The sequence below is a fragment of the Chaetura pelagica genome, unplaced genomic scaffold, assembly GCF_000747805.2.
Source record: "Chaetura pelagica isolate M959 unplaced genomic scaffold, ChaPel_1.0 scaffold90, whole genome shotgun sequence".
Lineage (NCBI taxonomy): Eukaryota > Metazoa > Chordata > Aves > Apodiformes > Apodidae > Chaetura > Chaetura pelagica.
Window position 1 is genome coordinate 14,394,251 of NW_009953496.1, and position 23,316 is coordinate 14,417,566.

The 23,316-nt window shown below is 38.8% G+C and overlaps 1 protein-coding gene across 1 annotated transcript in view; it reads left to right on the forward strand.

The window, feature by feature from the left end:
* Positions 1–23,316, forward strand: part of ARHGEF10 (Rho guanine nucleotide exchange factor (GEF) 10) — a 101,883-nt gene that overhangs the window by 28,149 nt on the left and 50,418 nt on the right. Inside the window, exons 9-17 of the mRNA XM_009999259.1 lie at positions 944–1,058; positions 2,925–3,034; positions 6,969–7,046; positions 7,278–7,457; positions 8,637–8,753; positions 10,977–11,069; positions 12,499–12,669; positions 14,454–14,599; positions 17,572–17,747. Coding sequence (XP_009997561.1) covers positions 944–1,058; positions 2,925–3,034; positions 6,969–7,046; positions 7,278–7,457; positions 8,637–8,753; positions 10,977–11,069; positions 12,499–12,669; positions 14,454–14,599; positions 17,572–17,747 — 1,186 coding nt within the window. The remainder of the gene's footprint in view (positions 1–943; positions 1,059–2,924; positions 3,035–6,968; positions 7,047–7,277; positions 7,458–8,636; positions 8,754–10,976; positions 11,070–12,498; positions 12,670–14,453; positions 14,600–17,571; positions 17,748–23,316) is intronic.

The window sequence follows — 23,316 nt, forward strand, 5'->3', positions numbered from 1 at the left end:
TGACTGGTGCTCTTATCCCAGAGTATGAGCCAGGCGTTCCATCCCAATGCCTGAGACCTGGGTGTGCTCCACAGGGCCAGCCTGACCAGCCTCTGGCAGGCGTGAGCAAATTGCAGGCGTCGGAATCTCAGGGTTCTCTATTCTGAATGGAGCCAGTCTGGGTTTTGGTAAAAGCTTCAGCTCAAATGGTTAAATTGCCTGATTGCAGCAAGACAGCTTTGTGTTCTGATGTCACTGATGATGTCAGCACAGCTCTGACAGTGGGGATTTTTTCTCGTGGTGGCATTTTGGAAAAGCAAAAGTACAAAGCGGTTTTTTTTATGAATGTTTCCTAGCAAAACAGCATTTCATTTTTTATTTTTTTTGCATGAAATTCCTTTTGCTGTGGTAGTGTACTATAAAATTACGCCATTCTTAAACTAGTTTTTTCAATTAATGAAATTACTGGTTGTAACATTTTCTGCAAAAAAAAAGTGATTATTTAAGAATATAGTTAATATATAACTGAGCCTAGTGGATTATCTTTAGGTCAGAAATACTTTGGCATTGGGGGACGTTGGAAGAAGGAGAAGAACCCTGGCTCTTAGTGACCTGTGTATAGTATTTATTTGTTACAAAAGGTGAAGCTGAGCATTTAAGACTATTTTCAGTTCAAATGTTTGATGCAGAAGGGTTCTTAAGGATTTTTTGTCTATTTTTAGGCTTGCATACAATATTGCTATGAAGTGAGTCCCTTTCTCCACGTTTGGTTTTATCAAGAAGAAATACAGGTGCTCACATCTGAGCTTTGGTAGATTTGTGTACTTACTGTATATTCATTTGTCTTGAGATTATACTTGGCAATGTTCCTCTAAAGATATTTTGATCAAAAGTACATGCATGGTATGCTCAATCGTGTTCCTATTATTCACTGAGCATGTAGACTGTATTTTATATCTTACAGATGCAAAAGCTTATGAGAGCAGCTAGAGAAGGTACCAAAGATGGTCTGGAAAAGACAAAAGCAGCTGTGAAAAAGGGTCGTTCTTTCATTAGAACAAAATCTTTTATTTCTCAAGGTATGTGCTAATTATTCTGTGTTTGTTACTGTCTCTCATCATTTCTGAGAAAGGAAGTGAATGACCTAGCAGGTTTTTGTAGTGGGAGCTGAGCACTGAATGATTAAATCAGCATTATATCAACAAAGTATGGTATAATGTTCAGTTCAGATGACAGTATGGAAGCAGGTCAATGCAGCTTCAGGAGTTTTGGTTTTGGGGCCAGAACCTCAATGACCTGAGGACTATGGAGAAGGGTCCACTTAAAAACAACAAATCACACCAAACTACGTCATAAATTCTATCCAGGTATTGGTGTATGGGAGTATGGAACTGGAGTTAGGGTACTAAGTCTGACCAATTCCCTCCATTGAGTAATTCCTTTCTGAATGTCAGGAAGGTCTACTGTTATGACATGGTTTTCAGTGGAGTGAGAGTTGACTATTTAAAAGGTTTGTCATGGCCAAGGGATAACAAATGCTTTCCGTGCTTAGGAGTGAAAGTAAGGGAAGGAACTGTTCTGCTTTATGACAGCTTGGTGATTTTTGATGAAAGCTGAGTTTGGATTAGGAAAACAGGAAGTGGTCTAAAATAAAAAAGCTTAAAGTATTTGTGTTCTTTCTCTAGTCAAGGACAAACATCAGCCCTCTGTCACGAGCTTCAGCAGCAGCAGTCCACAGTTAATTTTTGCAAGTGGCAGGGGGTAGTAACTGAATACAAACTTACTTCTTCTTCAGAATAAATCTGGTAGTATGTCCAACTAATTGAATAGCTGTACCTTCAGAGCTTATAAAACCACAATTTTAGGAAGCAAAAACCACAAGACTGAAACTGGACAGTTTTAGTGAGGAAGCTAACATAAATCCTATCTTTAAAGACCATTACACACCTTATATCCCTGTCATGACTTCTAACTGCTTCTGAACTTACCTAATTCACAGGCAGAAAATAGGAATTAATTTGCACAAACTTTAGTGATCAAAAATGTATCTTCAACTTCTTTCTGTAGCATAAGAAAAAATTAGCAGCTTTAGCAGGGCAGTGTTGCGGTGGGCCTGGCGTTCCTATTTACAGATCTAGAGATGAGGTAGCAGACACAGGATATCTATGGACAGTTTAATCCCCTAGCAACTTAACAAATCACCAGGGAGCTAGTGCCAAATTTGTCAAATACACTCCTAAATTCCTCCCAGCCAACAGATCTGCTTCCCTTGCTTCCGTTTTTGTTCGAAGACTCAGTATCTCATGCTGTTCTTTCTTTTCTCTCTCCTTTGCTGTGTCTGCTGGTTTGGCTGGCTGTGTACTGCCACCTATCACTGCACTTAGGTGGTGCTTTTTGCTCAGTAGTAGTACGTAGGGGAGCAGAGCAGAATCCCTTAGTGTCATATCTGACAAAAGTTAACATTGTGGTACGTTTGGTTACTTAGTTTAGTGATGCAAGGGTTTATAGAATTTTTAAACCTGGACCATATTATGGGTGTGTTTAATTCCTTTCAAAGGCCTTTATTTCAAAACTGTGTCCCTGAAGCTGCAGGACTTTAACCCTAGTTGTCATCTCCTATGCTCTGGACAGTGTGCACTTCTGGCGGTGAACAGGGAGTAGAGGTCAAGCAGAACATGCATAGGCTGTCTCCTGCCTTATAGATTTTAGGATTCTGAGAAACCTTTGAAGGTTGTTCTGTATTGGAGCACCTATTGTTGGTGGTATTCGTGGGATTTCACAGATGATACATGAATGCTGGGAAGTGACTTTTGTTTGATAAGTGAAAATGAGACTGCTGTGTATTTACTGTGCTTGAATGATAGGCTCCTTGTGTTTGTTTTTTTTTACCTCTTTGTGTCTACATGTTATAAAAGTTGACATTTTGGTTTTTCAATTATTTGTAGATAATAGATCATCATGTCTGGAAGAAGAGCTAAATTTATTTATTGATGTGGACTGTATGCATACAGAAGCAATTATGACTCCAATGCCTGAAGGATTATCACAGGAGCAGGTAGTAGGCTTTTGGAAATACTGTCTTCTGCCTCTTTTCCTCCCCTTCTACTCTGCATCAATGACTCCCAGAGTTGCTTTTAAATCATATTGGCATTTACCATAAATTAGGTGAACATAAAATTCAGAACTGAATAAACAGTTTTTTGAAAATGGTATGTGTGCATGTAAGTGCATCAGCCCTGAATTCAGCCAGAGATGCAAAATGCTGTTTTGCATTATATAATTATCTATAATATTTTTTCACTACCTGAACACTTAAACTAAATATGATTGCTTTGAGTGAAAAAGAAGAGTTTAAACGTTTGTATTGAGTCAGAAAACATTGCTCCAGGTTTTCTGTTTTAAATGTAGAGAATATCCAATGTACTCCCTGAATCTTAAGGTCTTTGAATCTTAAGATTTTTTCTGAATAAAAAAAACAACTTGCAATGAAGTTAAGCCTACAGAAGATTATATTTTGCTGTTCTCCACTTCAAACTTCATAGTCACTGTGGAAACCACTTCAAAAACACTGAAATCAGCATCAGTTAGAAATTTTGGCTGAAAAGAAATTCTGTGCATTTGTGGTACTGTGTTTTTACAACAAGAAATAATGGTTTGAGAGTTTTTTGCTTCTTTTGGTGTCAAGTCATGAGTTGGTCAGTGTCTTCAGAAAGTGAGCAAAAATCAAATTAGGGGCAGTTGAGGAGAGTGATGTAAGTTTTTGGGTTTGCTTGATGAGGTTTAGTTTTCTAATGCGATTAGCACATTAAAGTGCTAATCTTGGAACAATGCAACTATCAAGCTGTGTGTTACGATTTCATTATAGTGTAAGATCTGAATGCTCTCCACATGTGGGTTTGAAGTTTGAGTTTCACAGGTTTCTTTGTAGGTCATTAATAATAAACATACCCTCTTTTAGAAAAACAGTTTACTCCAAACTAAGAGCTCTCTGGTAATTGTTGTGTAGGCCATTATGTTTGTTACTTATTGGACCCAGGAGGAGCTGCCCAAGTGGACAGGGATGGAGTTAGGAAAGTCAAGGCTTAGCTGGAACTAGTGCAGCAATAAGGGCAACAGTAAAATGCTTCTCATTTGTACAGTGACAGGGAAAGGAACGCTAAGAAAAATATGGGTCTGCTGCTTGATGGAGCAGGGACGTAGTGACAAAAGACACTGAAAAGACCAAGGTTCTCAGTGCCATCTTTGTCTCAGCTTTTAGTGGTAAGGTTTATCCTCAGGCCTCCCAAGTCCCTGTGCCTAGAGGAATGTCCTGCTGTAGTGAAGCAGTAACTGCAGTTAGGGGACACTGTGGCCAGCTGGACATACAGACCCGGTCTGTGGGACCAGGTGGGATGGCTGAGGTTAAGGCCTTTCTCTAAGATTACAGGGATCAGATGACTGATAAATGTCATGTCCATCCTCAAGAAGAGCAAGAAGGAGAAAAACTAGGGCTTGGCTGGCCTCATATATAGTCTGTGTGAAGATGAATTTTACTGCAAGAGTGACAGAGCACTGGAACAGACTGCCCAGGGAGGTTGTGGAGTCTCCCTCACTGGAGACATTCAAAACCCACCTGGATGAGTTCCTGTGTGATGTACTCTAGGTGACCCTGCTCTGGCAGGGGGGTTGGACTAGATGATCTCTCGAGGTCCCTTCCAGCCCCTAAGATTCTATGATTCTATGATGGAGCAAATGATCCTGGGAGCTATTTCTGGGTTTGTAAGGACTGGAGGGCGATTTGGAACAGTCGTCATAGGTGGACCAGAGTCTGTTTGTGCCTGACCAGCATGAGTCCCTTTGAAATGGCAGGCTTGCAGAGAGGGGAGAGTAGAAGGTGTTATTTACCTCTGCTTTAGTTAGGCTTTCAATGGTCTTCTGAAGTACCCTTGGAGCCATGTAGGTGAGCTATCATTTGTATGGATGGACTAGCAGGTGGGTGGAAAACAGGAGAGGATACTGTGTTCAGAGGATTGTAGTCTAGAGTACAGAGCACTGGTGGGTGACCAGTGTTAGTGGTGTCCCTTAGGAGCAGATACATGGACCGTGGTGTTTAATGCCTCTATTAAAGATCTGGATACCAGCTGTGGGCCACATTTGAATGCGATTCCAAAGTGAAGGGATGCAGCAGGCTATGGGGGGGGCGGGTTGAGGCTGCTGGTCACCGTGGCTTTGGCGGGCTGAGGTTGACAGGAAACTCTGGCAACACAACAGAGACCGACACAAGTCCCGGCTGAAGGACGAGGTAGCTCTGAGCTACGGCTCAGGGCAGGGGCCAGCAGACTCTGCAGCAGCCCTGGGCATCTCGGCTGGAGGGAGTAAAGTCCAGAAGCCCCGATCAACCTGGTCCCCTCTTCTACGAACAAGATGACTTTATGAATGTGCGTGTTTTAGACAGCAGGTGGCATGATAGCTTTTGTTTAAATACTACATCCTGCATTTGGTCTCATTTTAATACTGGAACCTGAATTCTTATGACAAGTTGTTTATGTTTTTATGCTACTGTTACTAGCAAAAGTATGACTGTAAATGTCAGACTTGCATACAAGCCTCTTGTAAGTTGTATGTAACATAATATTGCTATTGGAATAAACTGTAGGCACTGTTAGGTAACTATTTTGTGTATTATAGAAAATCCCTTTTTCAACATATGTTTATTCTTTTCAGAAGAATGAACTGTGACTGAAGTTAGTAGGTAGTATCCTTTACCAGAGCAGCTGATATATCAAATAAGACACTGCTAAATCAGTTCTAAACACAAATTAGACACAGCTAATTTTACCATATATATCTTTAAGTAAGACCTCAGATAATTTTGAAGTCTTCCCTTGAAATGCCAGCACTTGAAAGAAAACCTTTGCATAACTTAATTTAATAATAACTGCACTTAATAATGCAAAAGACAAGTGTGGAGAATTAAAGGCAGCCATGGGAGAGGAGGCAAGGAGGCCATGGGGATCAGGAGCAGAGTGTTGGCTTAAAATAGCAAAAGAAGCAGTTTTGATTTCCCTTGCAGTTGTGGGAAGTGGTTTGATCCTGCCCTTGTGCCGTCTTCTCCCTCAGAGTCCTGCATTTGAAAGCCCTGGGATGAACTGGATTAGGAAATGGATTTGCGTGAAAACAGATCCTTAAAAACAGCAAGAAATCTTATCAGTAATAGTAAGAAGTTTAAATTTTAAACCAATTAGGTTCCCTAGTCCTTCTTGTCATGTCACCTGCACATGCATACAGTGTGTGTTTCAGCTGAACTGTGGAAGCAGGAGGTGGAGAAGGAGGTGTGATAAATAGCCTGTAGTTTGTAATCGTGAAATATGCTGGCATTTCCTAAAGCTCTCACAACTCTATTAATTGGTATGAAAGTAGATGAGACAGGGTTTTCACTTACACATGGCAATGCCCAAAAAAGAAAGCTGCCTGACTTAGATACTTTCTTAGTGGTACAGTTTGTATGACCTTACCTTAAAAAGGCAACTTATGTTTGCTTGTTTGTTTTTCAGGTTGCTCCTGGTAAATTTGTGAAATGTATTAAAAAAAGAAAATTAATCTGAAGATTGATTTTTGAAAACTGGTTACCTGTTTTTGGTGGAGCAGTTGACCAGTGTAGCCATGTTATCTATACATATCATCTTTTATATTAATGCTTAAACGTACAAATCTGAAATCAAAATACAAGTTTCAAAAGTAAAGTTTGGAAATGCAACAGTCAGTAAAGATTACAGATATGGATGCAAGAAATGTAATTTCCTTTTAAATAAATAAATAATTTTACAGTAATAGTAAGTGTAATTACTTTTGAAGTAGTACAGTAGTATTTTATTGCGGTTCCAGTATTGAAGGAAATTGCTTTGTGTTTCTAGGATTTTAGTAATGTTAGAATTTTATCATCAGTATTCCCAACTGTGATGAAAAAGTTACCTGATGAGAGGTTCAGACAAAATTTTGCTTCTTAACAGGTTGTAAGAAGGTATATTTTGGGCTCTGTAGTTGACAGTGAGAAGAATTATGTGGATGCTCTCAAAAGAATCCTGGAGGTACCTTAATATCTTTTCCATTTTATAATTTGGAAATTTGAAAAATAATTAAACCCTTAAAGAATCTGTAGTATGACTCGCATAGATTTTGCTAAAGGTGCTTCATGCCAGATGTTTTGAAATTTTGTCTGCATACTGTTAAATACATTGTCTTTTTCTGCTTGCAGAAGGCCCCTTTTTTGTTAGCTTGTTTAAATCTATTTATGTGTTTGTTTTTTTCTTCCCTCACAGCAATATGAGAAGCCTCTTTCAGATATGGAACCAAAATTATTGAGTGAAAGAAAACTTAAAATGGTCTTTTATCGAATTAAGGAAATTCTTCAGTGCCATTCAATGTTTCAGATCGCGCTGGCGAGTCGTGTATCTGAGTGGGACTCTGTTGAAATGATTGGTGATGTCTTTGTTGCTTCAGTAAGCAAGTGCATCTGAACAGATAATCTGTTTATTTTAGGCTTGTTATTCCATCCCTGTGTCCCTCTGTCTAACTTGGCCATTTTATTCCCATGTTCTCTAATGGCTGTGGCAACTGTCAGAGTATGTATATACCATCCTGATAAGAAAACTGACACAAAGATCTCTCTGTCTTGGTTGGAAGTTGTGAAATAATTGCGGGCAATTTTTTGAGGCTTTGTTCAAGCTTTCAGACATTTAAGTAAACACTTTGTTTTTGTGAGGAGGTAGAGATTCACAAACCCATCAAAATTAGGGTGAGATTGAGACTTTTAAAAAGTACATAATCATACATGTTTGTTGGGAGTAGAAAAAAACACAGTAGGTGATGCCCTGAATTCCTGAATTTGAACTGAGCCTGGGGCACAGATAAAGTGTATTTGTGAAACACTACCCTACCCTGAATAAAAGTCCATCCATTAAAGACTGAATTAAATGAGAGAAAACAAGAAACGGCCTGGGTTAACAGAGACATTTTTCCCACCATGAGTGAGTGAGTGGAGAATGCTGTCAAAGAGCTGGTTTAAGTACTTTGTTTTGTTGCCACTCAGCTGCTGGAAGTTACCACCTTTCCATGCCTGCTGTAAGAAAGCTTAGATCCATGTCTCTGAGTGGTTTGGCCCCATTTCAGTCAAAATGAAACAGTTGCTACAGATTTGCTGTTTAAAGTAAACCTGTCTTGTTTTGACTGAAGCAAGTTGAGTAGTAGCATTAATGAGACCATCTTTGCAGAAGAAAAGGGCAGAATTACTAAGAAGGCAATGATCTTACCCTTCATATGGCTGTTTGCAGGCCACACAATCTGCCTGCTTTCCTGGTAAAGCCTTACCAGCTGAAGATGGAACATGAAGGCCCTGAGACTATAGAAAGTTCACCAAATCTGGGAGACAGGCAGCCGTGAGATGATCAGAGGTTCCCAGCAGCCACTTTGAGTCTCAGTGGATGCCCTTTGATTTCCCATAGTCCCCAGGCTCTCTTCTACTGTCATAACCAAGATCAAGCTATTTCTGTAAATTTACATTTTTTAATTCATGGCTGTTATGTCTTTAGGTAGAGTCCTTATCAGTCAGAGGTTTGGATAGTTATGCTTTCAGGGATCTCTTCTATTTATAGTTAAAATATACAATTTTATGTTTTCAGTTTTCAAAATCTATGGTGTTGGATGCCTATAGTGAATATGTAAACAACTTCAGTACAGCAGTAGGGATTCTCAAGAAGACGTGTGCTGCCAAACCTGCTTTTTTAGACTTCTTAAAGGTGAGTTCAGTCAATATTAAAAGAGCTTGGCACGTGATATAAATAAGAGAGAGCGTATTAGAAGTTAGGAGAAAAATACTGTGTACTGTGTGACTGTTTTAAGGAGTTTGGTTTTATGGGTTTGGAACAAAAAATCCCCAGAGGTTTCCTTTCCACTACCATATTTTCAGAAAAATCCCATGAGGTTAGTTAGATCTAGGATGTATTTTGAAGTGCAGAGTGGTTTTGTTGTTCAGATCAGCTTATTGGCATTCGCATGACTGTACTTGGATAAACACTGGAATTCTTTCATAGCAACTGAGCTTCAAGTAATAGTTCACCATCTGAGGCCTCCTCTTATTTGAGATTTCTTTTACTTCAAACTTCTTTATTGTATTATGCAGAGTAGTTAACTAGATTTCCATTCCACAACAATTTCCTGGTATTTTGAAAATGATGTTTCCAGTTTGGGGCTGGAATTGAAAATTGAAATTTTCTGTGCAGAATGCATGCTTCCCTGATGATTTGCATTGAGAGCCTGGTACATGCAAGTAAAAGTGCTGCAAATCCTTAGAGATGATACCTTACAGAGGGTAAACAAAATCTGTTGCAAGGCTTTTAGGCAGTAATACTGCTGAGAACCTGGAAGCTCTTCTTGTCTCATTCCTCGAGAGTCGTGGATTGAGTTGAGCCTCTTGGAGCTGTCACCCTGTCAAGTCTGTTGTAGAGGTCCACCAAACACTGAAATTGGATGCCCTAGGCAAACTAAATAATGAAGCTCTCAGGTTGCCAAGAGGAGGTTGGCAGGGGGACTGATTCCTGATATGTCTTCAGATTCTGAGATTAACTAGCAACTTTTTTGAGTGTGGCCAACACGACATGTGATTACATTCTAGAAGCCTTAGGCAGCATGAAGATCAAACTAGTGAGCGTGTAGTCACTTCATACCTCTCACATTGTTAAAAGCTTGTTGCTCCAATAGAGGCATAATTTAAACCTCCCATCATGGCTTGTCATTGCAGGCACTGGTACTGGTCAGAGCTGGGGACTCTCCATCCAGCTCCAAGGACAGAAAAGATTTCTGTACTTTGCTTTTTATGTTTGCTTATCAGCAGTGAAGACTGGAATCTTCACTGCTCTGTCTGGGGGAAAAAAATAAATACATGTTTGTGGAGATAAATACGGAAACAAATTGTTGTGAGGCTGGTATTTGTAAGAATAAATAGCAATTTAAGTACAACACCAGTTTTATATTGTTTAGGTTTGCTTTGTTTTAAATATTGAGTATTTTCTCAACTCTCCTTGTTTCGGGTTAGCTATGATTCTAGCCAAAATATTTCCAAATGCTGAAATGTCTTATACAAACAGGGCTTTTCTGCACATGCACATAATTTTTTTCTAGTTTTATCTGCCAGTCTCAGTAACCAAAATAATGGATTCTTACATTTTTCTTTCCAAACATAAATAAATTTTCTTTCCCTTAAGTTTCTTTCAATAAAGAAAATGAAAATATCTTTCTGCTTGCATAGCACTGAGATTATGGTGTTTTTCTTAGATTTCCTCTTAAAAACATACAGGTAGTTAGAGACTTAGAGTCTCTTAGCCCCAAGAAACAGAGTAGCAATAGTAAATTGTGGACTATAAATCAGCAGATCACTTACGTGTTTAAAATGTAAGACCTTAAACAAGTACATTCCTTTTGTTGTGCTCTAAGTTAAGCAGCTGTTTCAGTGCACTGTTCATGTGAAAACATGAATGTGCTGTATCAATGCATGCATAGGTGCTGTATTGCTGGTGTGGCTTTATCCCACAAGTATTTATTTATTTAAGGAGGAGATTGCAGTTTAGTGTCACGCTATCATTTTAATAGGATGATAGAATCAAGGTTGGAAAGACCTTCAAGATCGTCAAGTCCAACCGTCTGCCCTACAACCCCTAATCACCAAACTATCTCCCAAAGCACCATGTCTACCTGTTTTTTTTTAACACCTCCAGGAGTGGTGCCTCTCCCCCCTCTCTGGGCAGCCTGTTCCAGTGCCTCACCACTCTTTCTGTGAAGAAATTTTTCCGAATATCCAATCTGAACCCTGGTCCAACTTGACCCCACTTCCTCTTGCCCTATCACTAGTCATTAGGGAGAAGAGTCCAAATTACATAAAAGAATTTTCAAGAAATGTTTTCCTTTCATTTTGTAACTAGTGGAGATATGCTCACAGTAAGCAGTGTGGCTTTCTTGTATTGCAGCAGTGCCAGGAGTCAAGCCCTGATAGAATTACTCTGTATGGTTTAATGATGAAACCTATCCAGCGCTTCCCACAGTTCATTCTACTATTGCAGGTAAATAATTTTACCAAAGGAAAGAGTTTATCTGCTTGTTGCATTCTTATGTGGTTTGTTTGTGGGATTGTGTGGTAGCTGGCTCCAGCTAGAGGAGCACATTGCAGTGGAAGTGACCACTGGATCATGGGGAAATAAAGAAAAAATGTGAGTGCATCATAATGTGCTAACCTTGTAGTCTGATCACAGGAAAGGCAGTAAATACACTGCAGGAAAATCTTAATAAACTAAATTTACTCTAGATTACTTGCTAGATTAGATTAGTTTGTGATCACTTTGCAGTTAAACCATAGTTCAAATATGTGGCTTTTTCATATAATTTCATTAGCTAATAACACTTCAAAACACCACTAGTAACTTTGTGGCATTACTTTCCATTTAAGAAAATTACAAGAGGATGTCATTCACACTTTGGATAGTTCAGAATGTATTTGGGATGTGTAACAAAAGCATGCTCTTTCCCTGACTGCTTGGCTCACAGAACCTGCTGGACTGTGTTGTAGCTTTCTTCTGTCCTGCAGCATCTTGTTTTCCTTCCCATGGGAACTGAGGAGTTGACGGAGTCCTCAGGTCTATGCTGGGAGGTGAGCTGCAGGAAGAGCACAGTTCCCAAGTGTAGACCTGCTCCAGACCAGCTTATGCTGTTTGTTAATTTTTTCAGACCATGGCAGGTCTATCCCAGTGAGTGCTCCAAGTTAGCTGTATTTTCAGGTGCTACAGCTTTGGGATACAGGTCCAGAAATTACAGTGAGAGAAGGAGCAGAGGCAGTCATGGGGGAGCATGTGGGTAGCTAGCGGTGGCTAGAGTGTGTGAGTTAGAAGAATAAATGGAGTGTATTGCAGCAGGAAACTGTAGTGAATACATAGGGATTTTTAGTACTTTTTAGGAAAGAAGCAAAATTTTAATTCAAATTGTTCTACCGCATGCCTACAGAAAGGAAGGATATATAGAAGCTCTTGCAACCTCCAAGAAGTACTGTCTCCTGTTTTGCTGTCAGTACAGAGAAGAAGAATAGTAGAGGAGAATAGTAACTGTAGTAAATATAATACAATGTTATTATGATAGTAAATATCAGAAAAGCTTAATTTAAAATAATTGTTTACAGACACCTACACATTATACTATAATATTTATTTTTAAATTGTGTGTGTTTTTAAATTTACATGTGCGTTTTTCACACTTATTTTCAAGTACTAGTCTTCCTGTAAATAAGCAGTATGTGACCCCATTCGGTATCTTAAGAAGTGTTATGATATTCAGGAAAGTGCTGTGCTATCTGAATATTCATTAGATGCTCTTGTTCTGTACTAGTACTTAGGTAAAGAATGTAGAAATAACATTACATTCTGTAATCTTTGGAACTTGACTTTGAAATTAAATTGTTTGTTTGTTTGTTTTTGTTTTTCTTTGTCTTATCACTTCCCTTAGGATATGTTGAAGAACACTACTAAAGGACATCCTGACAGGTTACCTCTACAGATGGCTCTTACAGAACTTGAAACATTGGCAGAGAAGTTAAATGAAAGGAAAAGGGATGCAGATCAGCGCTGTGAAATAAAGCAAATAGCAAAAGCAATGAACGAACGTTATCTGAACAAGGTTAGGGAGTAATAATGTGTCATGGGAGAGTTAGTATATTATTAGTTTTGGGCTGTGAGCAAGCTTTAGAACACTTTAGACACTGAAGAACCTGAGGTTCTCCTGTAGTGCCCAACAACATGGGCATCTAGCTGCGGGTGTGAGATATGATCTTCCTCCAGGACTGAATAGGCTAATTGGTTAAATCACTGTGTGCTGGAGCAGGCAACATGCTGAAATAGCAGCAGCAGTATTAGTGATCTTGGGCAGTCTGTAGATAAAGCTGTTTCTTGCTCCTTTGATAAAGCCTCATGCATGTCTTCTGAATTTTGAATTTAGCCAGGAACCGAGGAATTGCTCCTGTATAAAGGAGGGAACCAGTTCCTTATACTGCAGCACTTCTGACTATGGAGCAGTTCAAAATACACTGTTGCATGTGTCCAACATCTTCCTTGTTTTTAGAAACATTTCAGTCTATCTCATCCATGTGTTCTGATCATTCAATAGAAATGCCTTTAAAGAATTAAAGTTTTTTAAAGGCAGTTAACAACTTCTTCATTTGAGTTTGTCAGTAGCTATCCATACTGGGGATGTATGTATGCTTGTCTTATTTTCATTATGCATGTTTCTTCCTTTCCCATGAAATGGGGTATATATTCTTCAATTACTGCTTTCATGAGGTTACAAATTATTATATTGCACTCATTCTGGGGTGGAATTATGGGAACATGCTGAAGGAGTGGAAGGAGTATTTGTGATTCATAAAAACATAGTTTTGAGGAAAGAAAGTAGTCAACCAGAATGCACTTGGTTTAGGCTATTTGTAAAAAATGAGATACTGAATTTATTGTCATACTGAAGCAGTATTTCCATTTTAAGTGTATTGAAAGATGTATTCAGAAACTTTCTAGTTTTCATAACCCTGCTTCTTGAAGTGGCTGCTAATCATCTACAAATGGTTGAAGGAGTTCAAGACACAGTGCTTTTTAAGAGATGTTGCAGGTTTCCTTTTGTTATTCTATATAAATGATCCAATATTGTATCTTCTGCACCTGGGGGACAAATTGAGATATGTGGATAGTTACTCCAAATCACATAAGGCCCTGTGTGCCTTGTGGCTTAATAGCTTTGGAATAAGGCCAGTCAGGGTGAAACAGGCAGTGAAGGAGGTGGATGGATGGGAAACGGGTGAGTTACAGATCATTTTGTTCTCTTGGCCACTGCGGTGTAGTTGACCTGTGAGAATCAGTTCATGCTTGCACACAGTGCTGATCCTCAGACCTTGAAGGCAAATGACAGGAGCAATTTGCATGCCATACATCTTCTGTGTGTGTTACCTTCTCGGCAACCTGTGGCAACCTGCCAGCCACACTCCTCAGCTGCTTCTGTGAGCCCAGACAGAGCAGGTAGGAGAACTGTTCTTCCTCCTGCTTTGAGATGGCTGGGACCATGCATAGCACCTCAGTAGGATGTGAAAGAAGGGATAAGGGAAGGAAGCAATAGAAATCTTGAAAGTGATGATATTTTTCACTAGGGGACCTTTAAAGATTTTCAGAGCAAATATATTCCATGTTAAGATCAAGACCCCCTGTAGGTTGTATTGCTGGCAGCAGAAGTTACTGTTCCTGTAAATGAAAAGCAAATCACTAGAGAGGTTTAACTCACCTATCAAATCCACCTGCAAACACTTGTACGAGGATGGCAAATGATAACATGTTGTATTCTTTTCTTCCCACGTGCCTCCCCCCCCCAGATGTTGGTTATACCATGTATAATGTACTATGTTGATTGTTTTTAAAACCTAGCTACTCAGCAGTGAAAACAGATACCTCATACGGACTGATGATATGGTTGAGACAGTTTACAATGATAAAGGAGAAATTATAAAAACCAAAGAACGACGAATTTTCATGTTAAATGATGTGCTGATGTGTGCAACAGTAAATGTTCGGTAAGATTTGCTTCATATATTTAAATGATTATTCAAGCTTCAACTGGAATAAGTAACATTTCCTGAACATTTTTATTTTTACCATGGCTGATGATTTCTGGCAGTAGTCATAATAAATTGATAGCTAGCATTCTTACAGTCCTCTAAATTGTCTGCTGATGTTTGGAAGTTGTAAATTTGTAAGAAAAACATGAGAGTTGGAGATTGTAGAGAAAGATGCTCTTCAGTGTCTAGTTATTGCTGTACATTAGTCTTCAGTGGAGTGCAGGCATGCCAATTTATGACTTTTTATTCTCCCTTAAATTTATTCTGTCAAACACACAAATCTGTAACTTGACACAAGCCGCGAATTAGAAAAAACCCACCAGAACAAAAACCAAACCACAAAACTAATGTATGTAGTTGGGAAAAACCTGGAACACACAAAAAAAGTTCAGCAGAGGAAGGATTTTTCTCTCTGAGATCAAACATTGAAGGATTAAATCTGAGGTGCTTTGAAGAAAGCATTTTTTCATCATGCCTTCAGTGGTTTGGTTCACTGTAAGTATCACTGTTACTATACGTCTGTGTATGCCAAGGTCACACATCTTCAGATGTTGCTTGTGTCATAAATTGCTTTATGTGATGTTACATTCTGACAGAGAAAATGGGGACCATTAAAATCTTCCAAGAAAAGCTTTTCTTAAGTATAATATGAGTTGATATCTGAGTTTCATACTGAAGTATGAACACAGTACATATTCTTGTAGCCGTGTGAATGCTTGGTCTCCTATTAGTGAGTGAGAAGTGCCATGGTGTAACAGCACTTCAGAAAATTAACAAGCTTATGTCAATTAGGCGGTGATTCTTTTCCTTTACAAATTCTTCAGTCCTTCAGTAACACTTGCGTATTTTCCCATGGTTGTTTGCAAGAAAATTGCCTTTAACTGTATTTTATCTTCTTTCATGCCATCATTGTCTTGGATTTTCTGTAGTTGTCTCTGAAGTGGCCATGTGCAGTCTGTTTTCTTTTTCCATGTGAAAAGCTCATGATTATGCTGAATCTCTGGGTTGCTTATGAAGTCAACAGTTCTAGTTATCACAGCACTGTTGTTGCCATGGATATTAACTGGTTCTGAGAAACTTCCTTTGGGATGGTAATAGGGTATGCATATATCATGGGGGTTTGCTAACTCTGAAGAAGTTTAATTATGGTTTTCTTTAGCAGTTAAGGTTTGATTTCCATCTGTACATTTATGTAACAGTGGGCTTTTAGAGTAGTTGAACGCACTTTTAGCTTTAATACCTGATTACCTCAGGGTGTTCAGTTGCAGATGGGGTTCACCTAGAAGCTGTGTGTGTGGGTTTAGGATTCCTCCATTATTTCATTGACTGCTCCTGGATTTTTTTCTACAGAAGGAGCTACCTTTGTTATGCAAATATATAGTTAAGAACTGAAGGAAATTATCTGCCAGATTTCACATATGACACCTGTATCCAGCCTGGAAGTTCTTGTTCAAAATCAGCACATGCTATAGAATGTACTGCTTGCGTGATTGGCTCATGCAGGATAAGCTTTATTTCTCTTCATTTTAGCTGTATAGAAGTTAGGCATCATACCTAAGCTAAGCTTCTGTTATAGCAGTGGTTTTCAGGGTGCATGCCTGCAGATGTCCTGTGAAGCTGTAGACTTCTTCAGATGCTTTACATGTACAGATATGCTCAGTATGTGTCAGCTCACTTTTCTTAACCACCTTTTGTCCAACCTGTACAGAAACAAACATCCTGGGAATGTGGGAACCATTGGTTCCAGACCAGTTTTGTGTAGATGGTAAAATACACGTCTTTCTACAGGGTACATAATCCTCAGAAAGGTCTTTCTTCACATGTAGTCTAGATGATGGTTTGAGCCAGGGTCCTAACTTTTAAATAGCAGGAGTTGAACAGAGTGGATACTATCCCTAGTGACAGAACAGCTGTGTCCTACCTAGTCTTGTTTTCTTCCTTCTAAATGAGATGAAGAGTTTATAAGTGTCTACTTAAGCTACAGCATCTGTGGGTTTAATTCATACTTGCCTTCTTATTGAAAGAAAAGTATGATTGTGAGGTGAATAGGTAGCTGACTTATCTGAAAATTGGTGTAAACACTTAGCTACTGTTCTCAATAAATACATTTTGCTTATTTCTCCCAAACTTCCATATTTCAGCCATGCTTCCTGTGAAGTAAACCTTCTTCTCTTTTTAACATCTCTTGTCCTTTATAATAAATGTTTGTTCCATGTTCTTGAATGTGCGTAAGGGAATGAAAAAACAATGGAAACAGAGTATTAATGCCATTGCTATTCCAAGTGAGTTTCCTCAGTGTGCTCTTGCCTCTGAAATCCCTGTTGTGATACACGCTTCCTTTTCCTGCAGCAGCTTATGTGGAATTGCTCTTTGAAGCCACAGCAGTTGCAAAGGTCTTCTGTAAAGAACATCCTGGCTGTGGAGCTCAGCAGAAATGTTAGCTTGTCAGCTCCTGAGAGGTCATGTTGCCCTTCCTGCTGCCAGTAGTCATTCAAAGGTCCCATCATCCATACTTCACTAAATGCAGCAGTTACTTCTTTAGAGCACTATTTCAGGTACTGACCAGAAAGACAGCACAATCCAAAAGAATTGGGAAAAGATAGACCCGTTATATCATCCTAAGCACTTGCATTAAGATTTTAAAACACAGACTGATCTTAAAATATGTTTTTTTTATGTTTTGTTATAGAAATGTAGGGACTGTTAGCAGTCCTGTGCTGTTTGTACACAAGATTATCTGCACCTGAATAGCTGCTCTTTGCATTCACAGGAAAGGTCATTCAGAAGTGTCAGCCAGGTGCATGTGTTTGTTTCAAGTTGCGCACAATACTCAGACTGATAAACAGCAGATTTTAGAAGCTAAAATAATAAATAGGATGCCATGAAGCATAATTGCTTGTCACAGCAATAATTTGTGCATCTTCCAGCTCTTCCTATGAAAGCAGTGGCACCATGACAACTTGCCAGAGGTATTTATTGAAGTGGAGTGTACCACTGGGACAAGTGGAAGTCATAGAATATGGCAGCGGTGAGGGCCAAGGAGAGAACTGCAGGTTTCCACCCCAGCAGTCTGCTGAAAATCTCGTCATTAACTCTAAGCCAAGTAAGTGACAGTTATTTACTTTTACAGGTCAAAGTCTCTATTTGAATTTCAGTGGACTACTGAAAACAAAGGAAAGCATTTTGTCAATGAAGACTTGTGTAATACAAGCGTAACGTAACCTCTTTCTTGGGAAACTGAGAATCCAGAAGGTGATAGCCAGTCTCCTGCCTTGCAACTTGAATTACTTGTATTTGTTCTGGTTTGGAGTTTTATGCATGAATGTATAAAGAGTTTTAAAGCATGTGTACGGGCATGCAAAAAGGTTGTTTTGATGTGGTATGCCAGGTGTCCCATGGTACCTGAGTGTGCATGTGTTCTTTATCCCATAGCTAAAGCAAGGAAGTTTCTCTCAATAAAAATTACCAGCTACCCCATTGCTGTGGAGTAATAGTTTGGATGCAAGTGGTTATTGCAGGGTAGAAGTGACTTCTCTCAAGCCCACAGTATCCCACCCTTCAGTCACAGTAACAAGTGCTTCAGAAAAAAAAACTTAAATTTTAATTTTATGAATGTTTTTGAAACAATATGCCAAAAGTTAATTTCCTTCTAACTTCTCTCCAAAAATTACCTCAAGCTATGAAGTTTACAAGTTCTTTCTGTGCTTGGTAACCCCACGTACAAGCCTGCCAGCTACCCTCAAGAGATGTGGGGATTTCAAGAGTTTACTCTAGCTAGCCTTTCATATCTAATGAGTTATTTTTATATCCTGTATTTTGCCTAAATATTGTATTTTAAAGTACATTTAATATATCTAGATTATGATCCTTCTAAATTGACTATAATTTACATTGATTTCAATGCTAGTTCTGGGCATTATTTCACACTACATTTATTTAATATTGCTCATGAAATTCCCCGCAGTTGTGCTGTAAGGAGGCATAAATATTACACTTCAGGATGTTCTGAGGTGCAGCTGCAGCATTTAATACCCCTGTATTGTCTGGGATGGGCACTGTCAGGTCTTCTTGCTCCTCCCTTTGTAATTAGCCACAGAAAATTTTTATAGGTACTTATATCTTGGTTTCAAGGATTACTTCATTTAGTAACTTGCTTTAAGCATGAAAGGGGTTTTTAGACAATGAGATTAAAGCTCTCACATTATCATTTACCAGCTGCTGTATTCATGACCCCAAGAGGAGTGTACATAAGGTTAAAAATGGGGGTCCCTCTCAGAAGTGAGTGTGGGAACAGCTTGTTGAATATTCCTACTGTGACTTTGTGCTTCAGCTTCACAGCAGATTAGACCAAATCCTTGTTCAAAGATCAGATAGGGAAGTGGAGCATTAGAGAAAGAAAAGCCTCTCACCCAGATGGTCCTATAGAACTTACTTGAACCTCTTGGCTCTGAGGCTTTGTGGCTTCATGTTGTTTGGTGACAGTACCACAATAAAATGACTTTACTTTTTACATCAGTTACAGTCTCAACCTCAGGTTGAATGATACTGAATAGGTAAAAGATAAGCTGAACTAATGATTCTCTTGGTAAGCTCTCGTTGTATTAATTCTCTGAATAAGATGGATCTAAAGATGATAATTAAAAAGGATACCAAGGGCACTGGTTGTACAAATGAATAAATCTTCCCTCAGCTTTAATCAAATGTTTCTGCCAAATGATGCAAGTAAGTTGAATGTAAACAATCACAGAAGAGGAATAGCATAGCCTAGCTACTTGCATGTGCTGCTGTGTCTGTGCTAGCTGATACTCTGAATCCAGACTTTTCCAAATTGGCATGTATAGACAAGTTTGTATACGCACCTAATTGTGTTATTCTGTAGAGTTGCCCCCTTAGTTCCAGTCTTCTTGGCTGCTAAAGATTACAGAAGTGCAGAAAGTACAGCTTTCCTGCAGAGGGAAAGGACTGGTAAGATTTTGTGCAATGGTTCACTGTTGCTTGTATTTTTGTACCGACAAAGATGCTGCATTTTGTAGTGATGATGGCACAATCCTAGTCACAGTATTCTACGTTGTTGGTGAGACTGTTCATTGTTTACTACAAATGACAAAGCATTACCAGCAAAATATTGTCAGTCTCTGCCTGAAACTACATGGATTCACAGTCATCATAAAGTTGTGTTTCCCGAGAACATCAAGGAACTAGGAACAAGGAATTCCAGTGGTGCCACAGTATATTGTTTTAATAACATCTAATGATCAAGAAAAGATTTTTGATGCTGCAGACAAACTGCTGCTTCCATGATGTAGAACCTTGTCTCATACCTTATTTTCAGCTCATTGGCGGTGTGTGGACACTGGAGATACGGAATCATGATGGTTCTGTGTAAAAATATTATGTAGTAGGGGGGTCACCCCTTTTGGGAGGGATGAGAAAGGTTTTGTATCTGTAGCACACCACAATCAGTAATATGAACCTATCAGATTCATATTTTCACATTACTACTGTGATTAGCAAGTCTTCTTGATGTATTGTGGTTGTGTCCTTGTGAGGATTAATGGTTATTCTTTTATCGTGGCACTTTTTTCTCTGCCAAAATCCGTTTTATGAGGAAGCAGTTTTTATAAGTGTATCTCACTATTTATTACTGGCTAAATACAATTGGTGCTTTCACTTCTCTACAGTGCTGCAAGAAAGCACAGTATAGTTTAAAGATGCAAACTTTACTTTGAATGCTAGAGAGAATTAATAGCTGAATTTGAATTTAATTCATACAGGCTATGATATGCAACTGCTGAAAGGTTGAAAGGTTTTATGAGTAAGTGTAAATCACGGACATGCTTTAGTACTGTTCTAAGGAAAGCAAGGACTGTGTGAACTTGGTTTTCACTTGACAAAATCATCAGTATGCAGTTTTCTACCTAGTTCTCCTTTGCATACCAGACTTTTGTCTCTGAAAACTAGAGAACACGTTTACGAGTTGAGTTCATGTCTTTTTTTTTAAGCTCTTTTTCTCTTGGCCAAAGAAACTGTGGCCTGAGGGGGCAGAGGGGAAAGCAGAAACATTTTCCTAGAGTGTATACTGGGATGTTGTTCCTGTCCTTCATATGCTTTTGCATTATTCCCCTAACACCATGAGTAGACTATGAGGTCTTTTAGTTATGAACATGGAGAAGGATCAAAGTCTCAGCTGTTTGACAGAGTTCTTTATTTGTATGGTTCTAGTAACCATAATAATAATAATGTTTCCTAGTGGAGTGCAATTATAGCTTGTATTTGTGAAAACCATTTCACGTTGTCAGTCCTCAGAAAAAAAATAGCACGTTTATCAGATTGCGTTTCTCTGAGCAAATCAAACAAGGTCCTATTTCATGTATTTTAGTTAGTCTTGCTCAAAAGTCTGTGAGTATAAGTCTCTGGTATCCCAGCTGGATGGTTCCTGTGGAAGTAGTTGCCTTAACACTGTGTGCCAAAGAGGCCTGATGTGTTGTTTTATTCTGTAGAAACTTTTGCAGAAAGATGCAAGATAAAGTTCTTCTTTAGTAAAATCCACATACTACTTCTGGTAAGCAATTGTTGTTCTTCCTTCCCATCTGATCCATACACAGATGCACAGACACATTCATAGCATGAAAAAGTGTTATTAGTGTAGGAAAAAAGGAATATATGGCACAAAGAGGAAGTTGTATAATCTTGGTTTTGATTTGCTTGTGCTAGAAGAATTGTGTCATGTAATGGAGTCTAGCAGGAGGTATTTGAAGCATTTAGGTGGTTATGGGAGTATTCAACATGTTTTTATGGTAAAGTATGAAAATTAATGGTAGATGAGGTTGCTAAATGGAAGAAACAAGAATTGTGATTCAAGAAAAATACTTCAGCACAAGCATTTTATGTTATGGGCTGACCCCAAATGGTTGAAAAGCTCCAAAGGAGACACTTTGCTTAATTGCGTGTCTTATGTGAAGTTAACTAGTGAATTCTCTTCTTCCATACAGTTGTGTTGATACAGGTATTGATTTCACCTCCTCTGTGTACTACTGAAATACTGGATTCAGCCTTCACATATGGCATATTGGTTTGGTTTTCCCATTCTTTTTCTCTTTTGTTTTTTTTCAGAGGTAGCTAGTTAACTCGTTTATTAGAGACACAGGGAAATGAAGCTTAAGTTTAAGGGCCCCTGCATTTTAGTATTTGCTCTGTCATGGGTTTACTTGTCTGTTCATGGGTGAGCTTTGTTACTTCTGTACCTCAGTTTCCCAATGTATGAGATATGCTGAAATTTAGGTAGGGATCCTAAACACTTAAGGGGCCTCAGGCATCTAATGTGTTTGAAGGGGGTCTAGTGAAGGCCAATGATCACTTAAACGTACTAACAGGTAAATTGTTATGTTTGCTAATCATGTTATCACATAGTGGAATTGAAGGAGTAATCAGAGACTACTCAAGTACAAGGTTATCACTAGCTGTTTTTTGTGAATTTTCTGTCTTTATTTGTTCTTTTAGATGCTATAAACATCTAAATTTGTTGTAATATTGCCTTTTTTGCTAATATATGCTACTTCATCATGAATGATCTTTAGTAGTTCAAGGGATTTATCTATTGGCTATTTCCTTGTTTTTTGCTTTACTGGAAATTATTTTTTTCCATTCGCTTTTGAGGAAGTTTACTGCATAGCTGTATCCTAGTGAATTATAATAATTTAATCAAAAAGGGAGTTAAGTTGGGTTTCATTTATGGAAAGAGGGCACCAAGACAGTAAAATGTTATCTGTACACTTCTGATGAAAAAAAGAGGATAGGTGAGATGGGACACTTCTCAGTAGGGCCTGCACCAACAGGACAAGGGGTAATGGTTTTAAAATGAAGGAGGAGAGATTTAGACTAGCTATAAGGAAGAAATTTTTTACAGTGAGTGTGATGAAGCACTAGAACAGGTTGCCCAGCAAGGTGGTGGATACCCCATCCCTGGAAATGTTTGATGGTGCTCTGAGCAACCTGATCTAGTTGAAGATATCCGTGCTCACTGCAAGGGGGTTGATGACCTTTAAAGGTTCCCTCCAACCCAAACTATTCTATAATTCAATGTGGGTGAAAGAGCAGTTAATACAACTTTGGTTTTAGTATGCCATATTAATATGACATATTATAAATATGCCTTCCAAAAATACAGACAGTATAGTAAAGGCAAATTTGTAACTTGTGAAAATGTACTATATTCATCTCCAGAAGTATTAGCAGTTGACCTTCACTTGCAAGTCATCCATCTATACATCAAATCACTGAAAATACATGTTTTTACTGCTCTTTAAAGGGGAATATAGGAGCAAAAGTCAAATATAGTCGCCAGAGTTTCAGTTCCTCAGACTCCTGGCACAGGCTTTATGAATTTGCAGCACTTACTGCAAACAGCTGACAGGTCATCAAATGTGGTTTCTGTTTCAAGATGAATGGCTGTTTGGTGTTGCAGTGACAGTGACCACCCTCAGTTATCTGTCCTCTGATTCCCAGGAATAAAAAGGTTGGGCTGTACAACTTTTTCACAGTGATTTAATTTAAGAAGACAAGGCTATAGAATCTCCAAAGAAGCAAAGGGTAATAGCTAAGCATCCTCCCACTTCTGGGTGGGAAACCAGTGTCTGTCAGCAGTGCTCTGCTGCTGATCATGTTGATTAGAA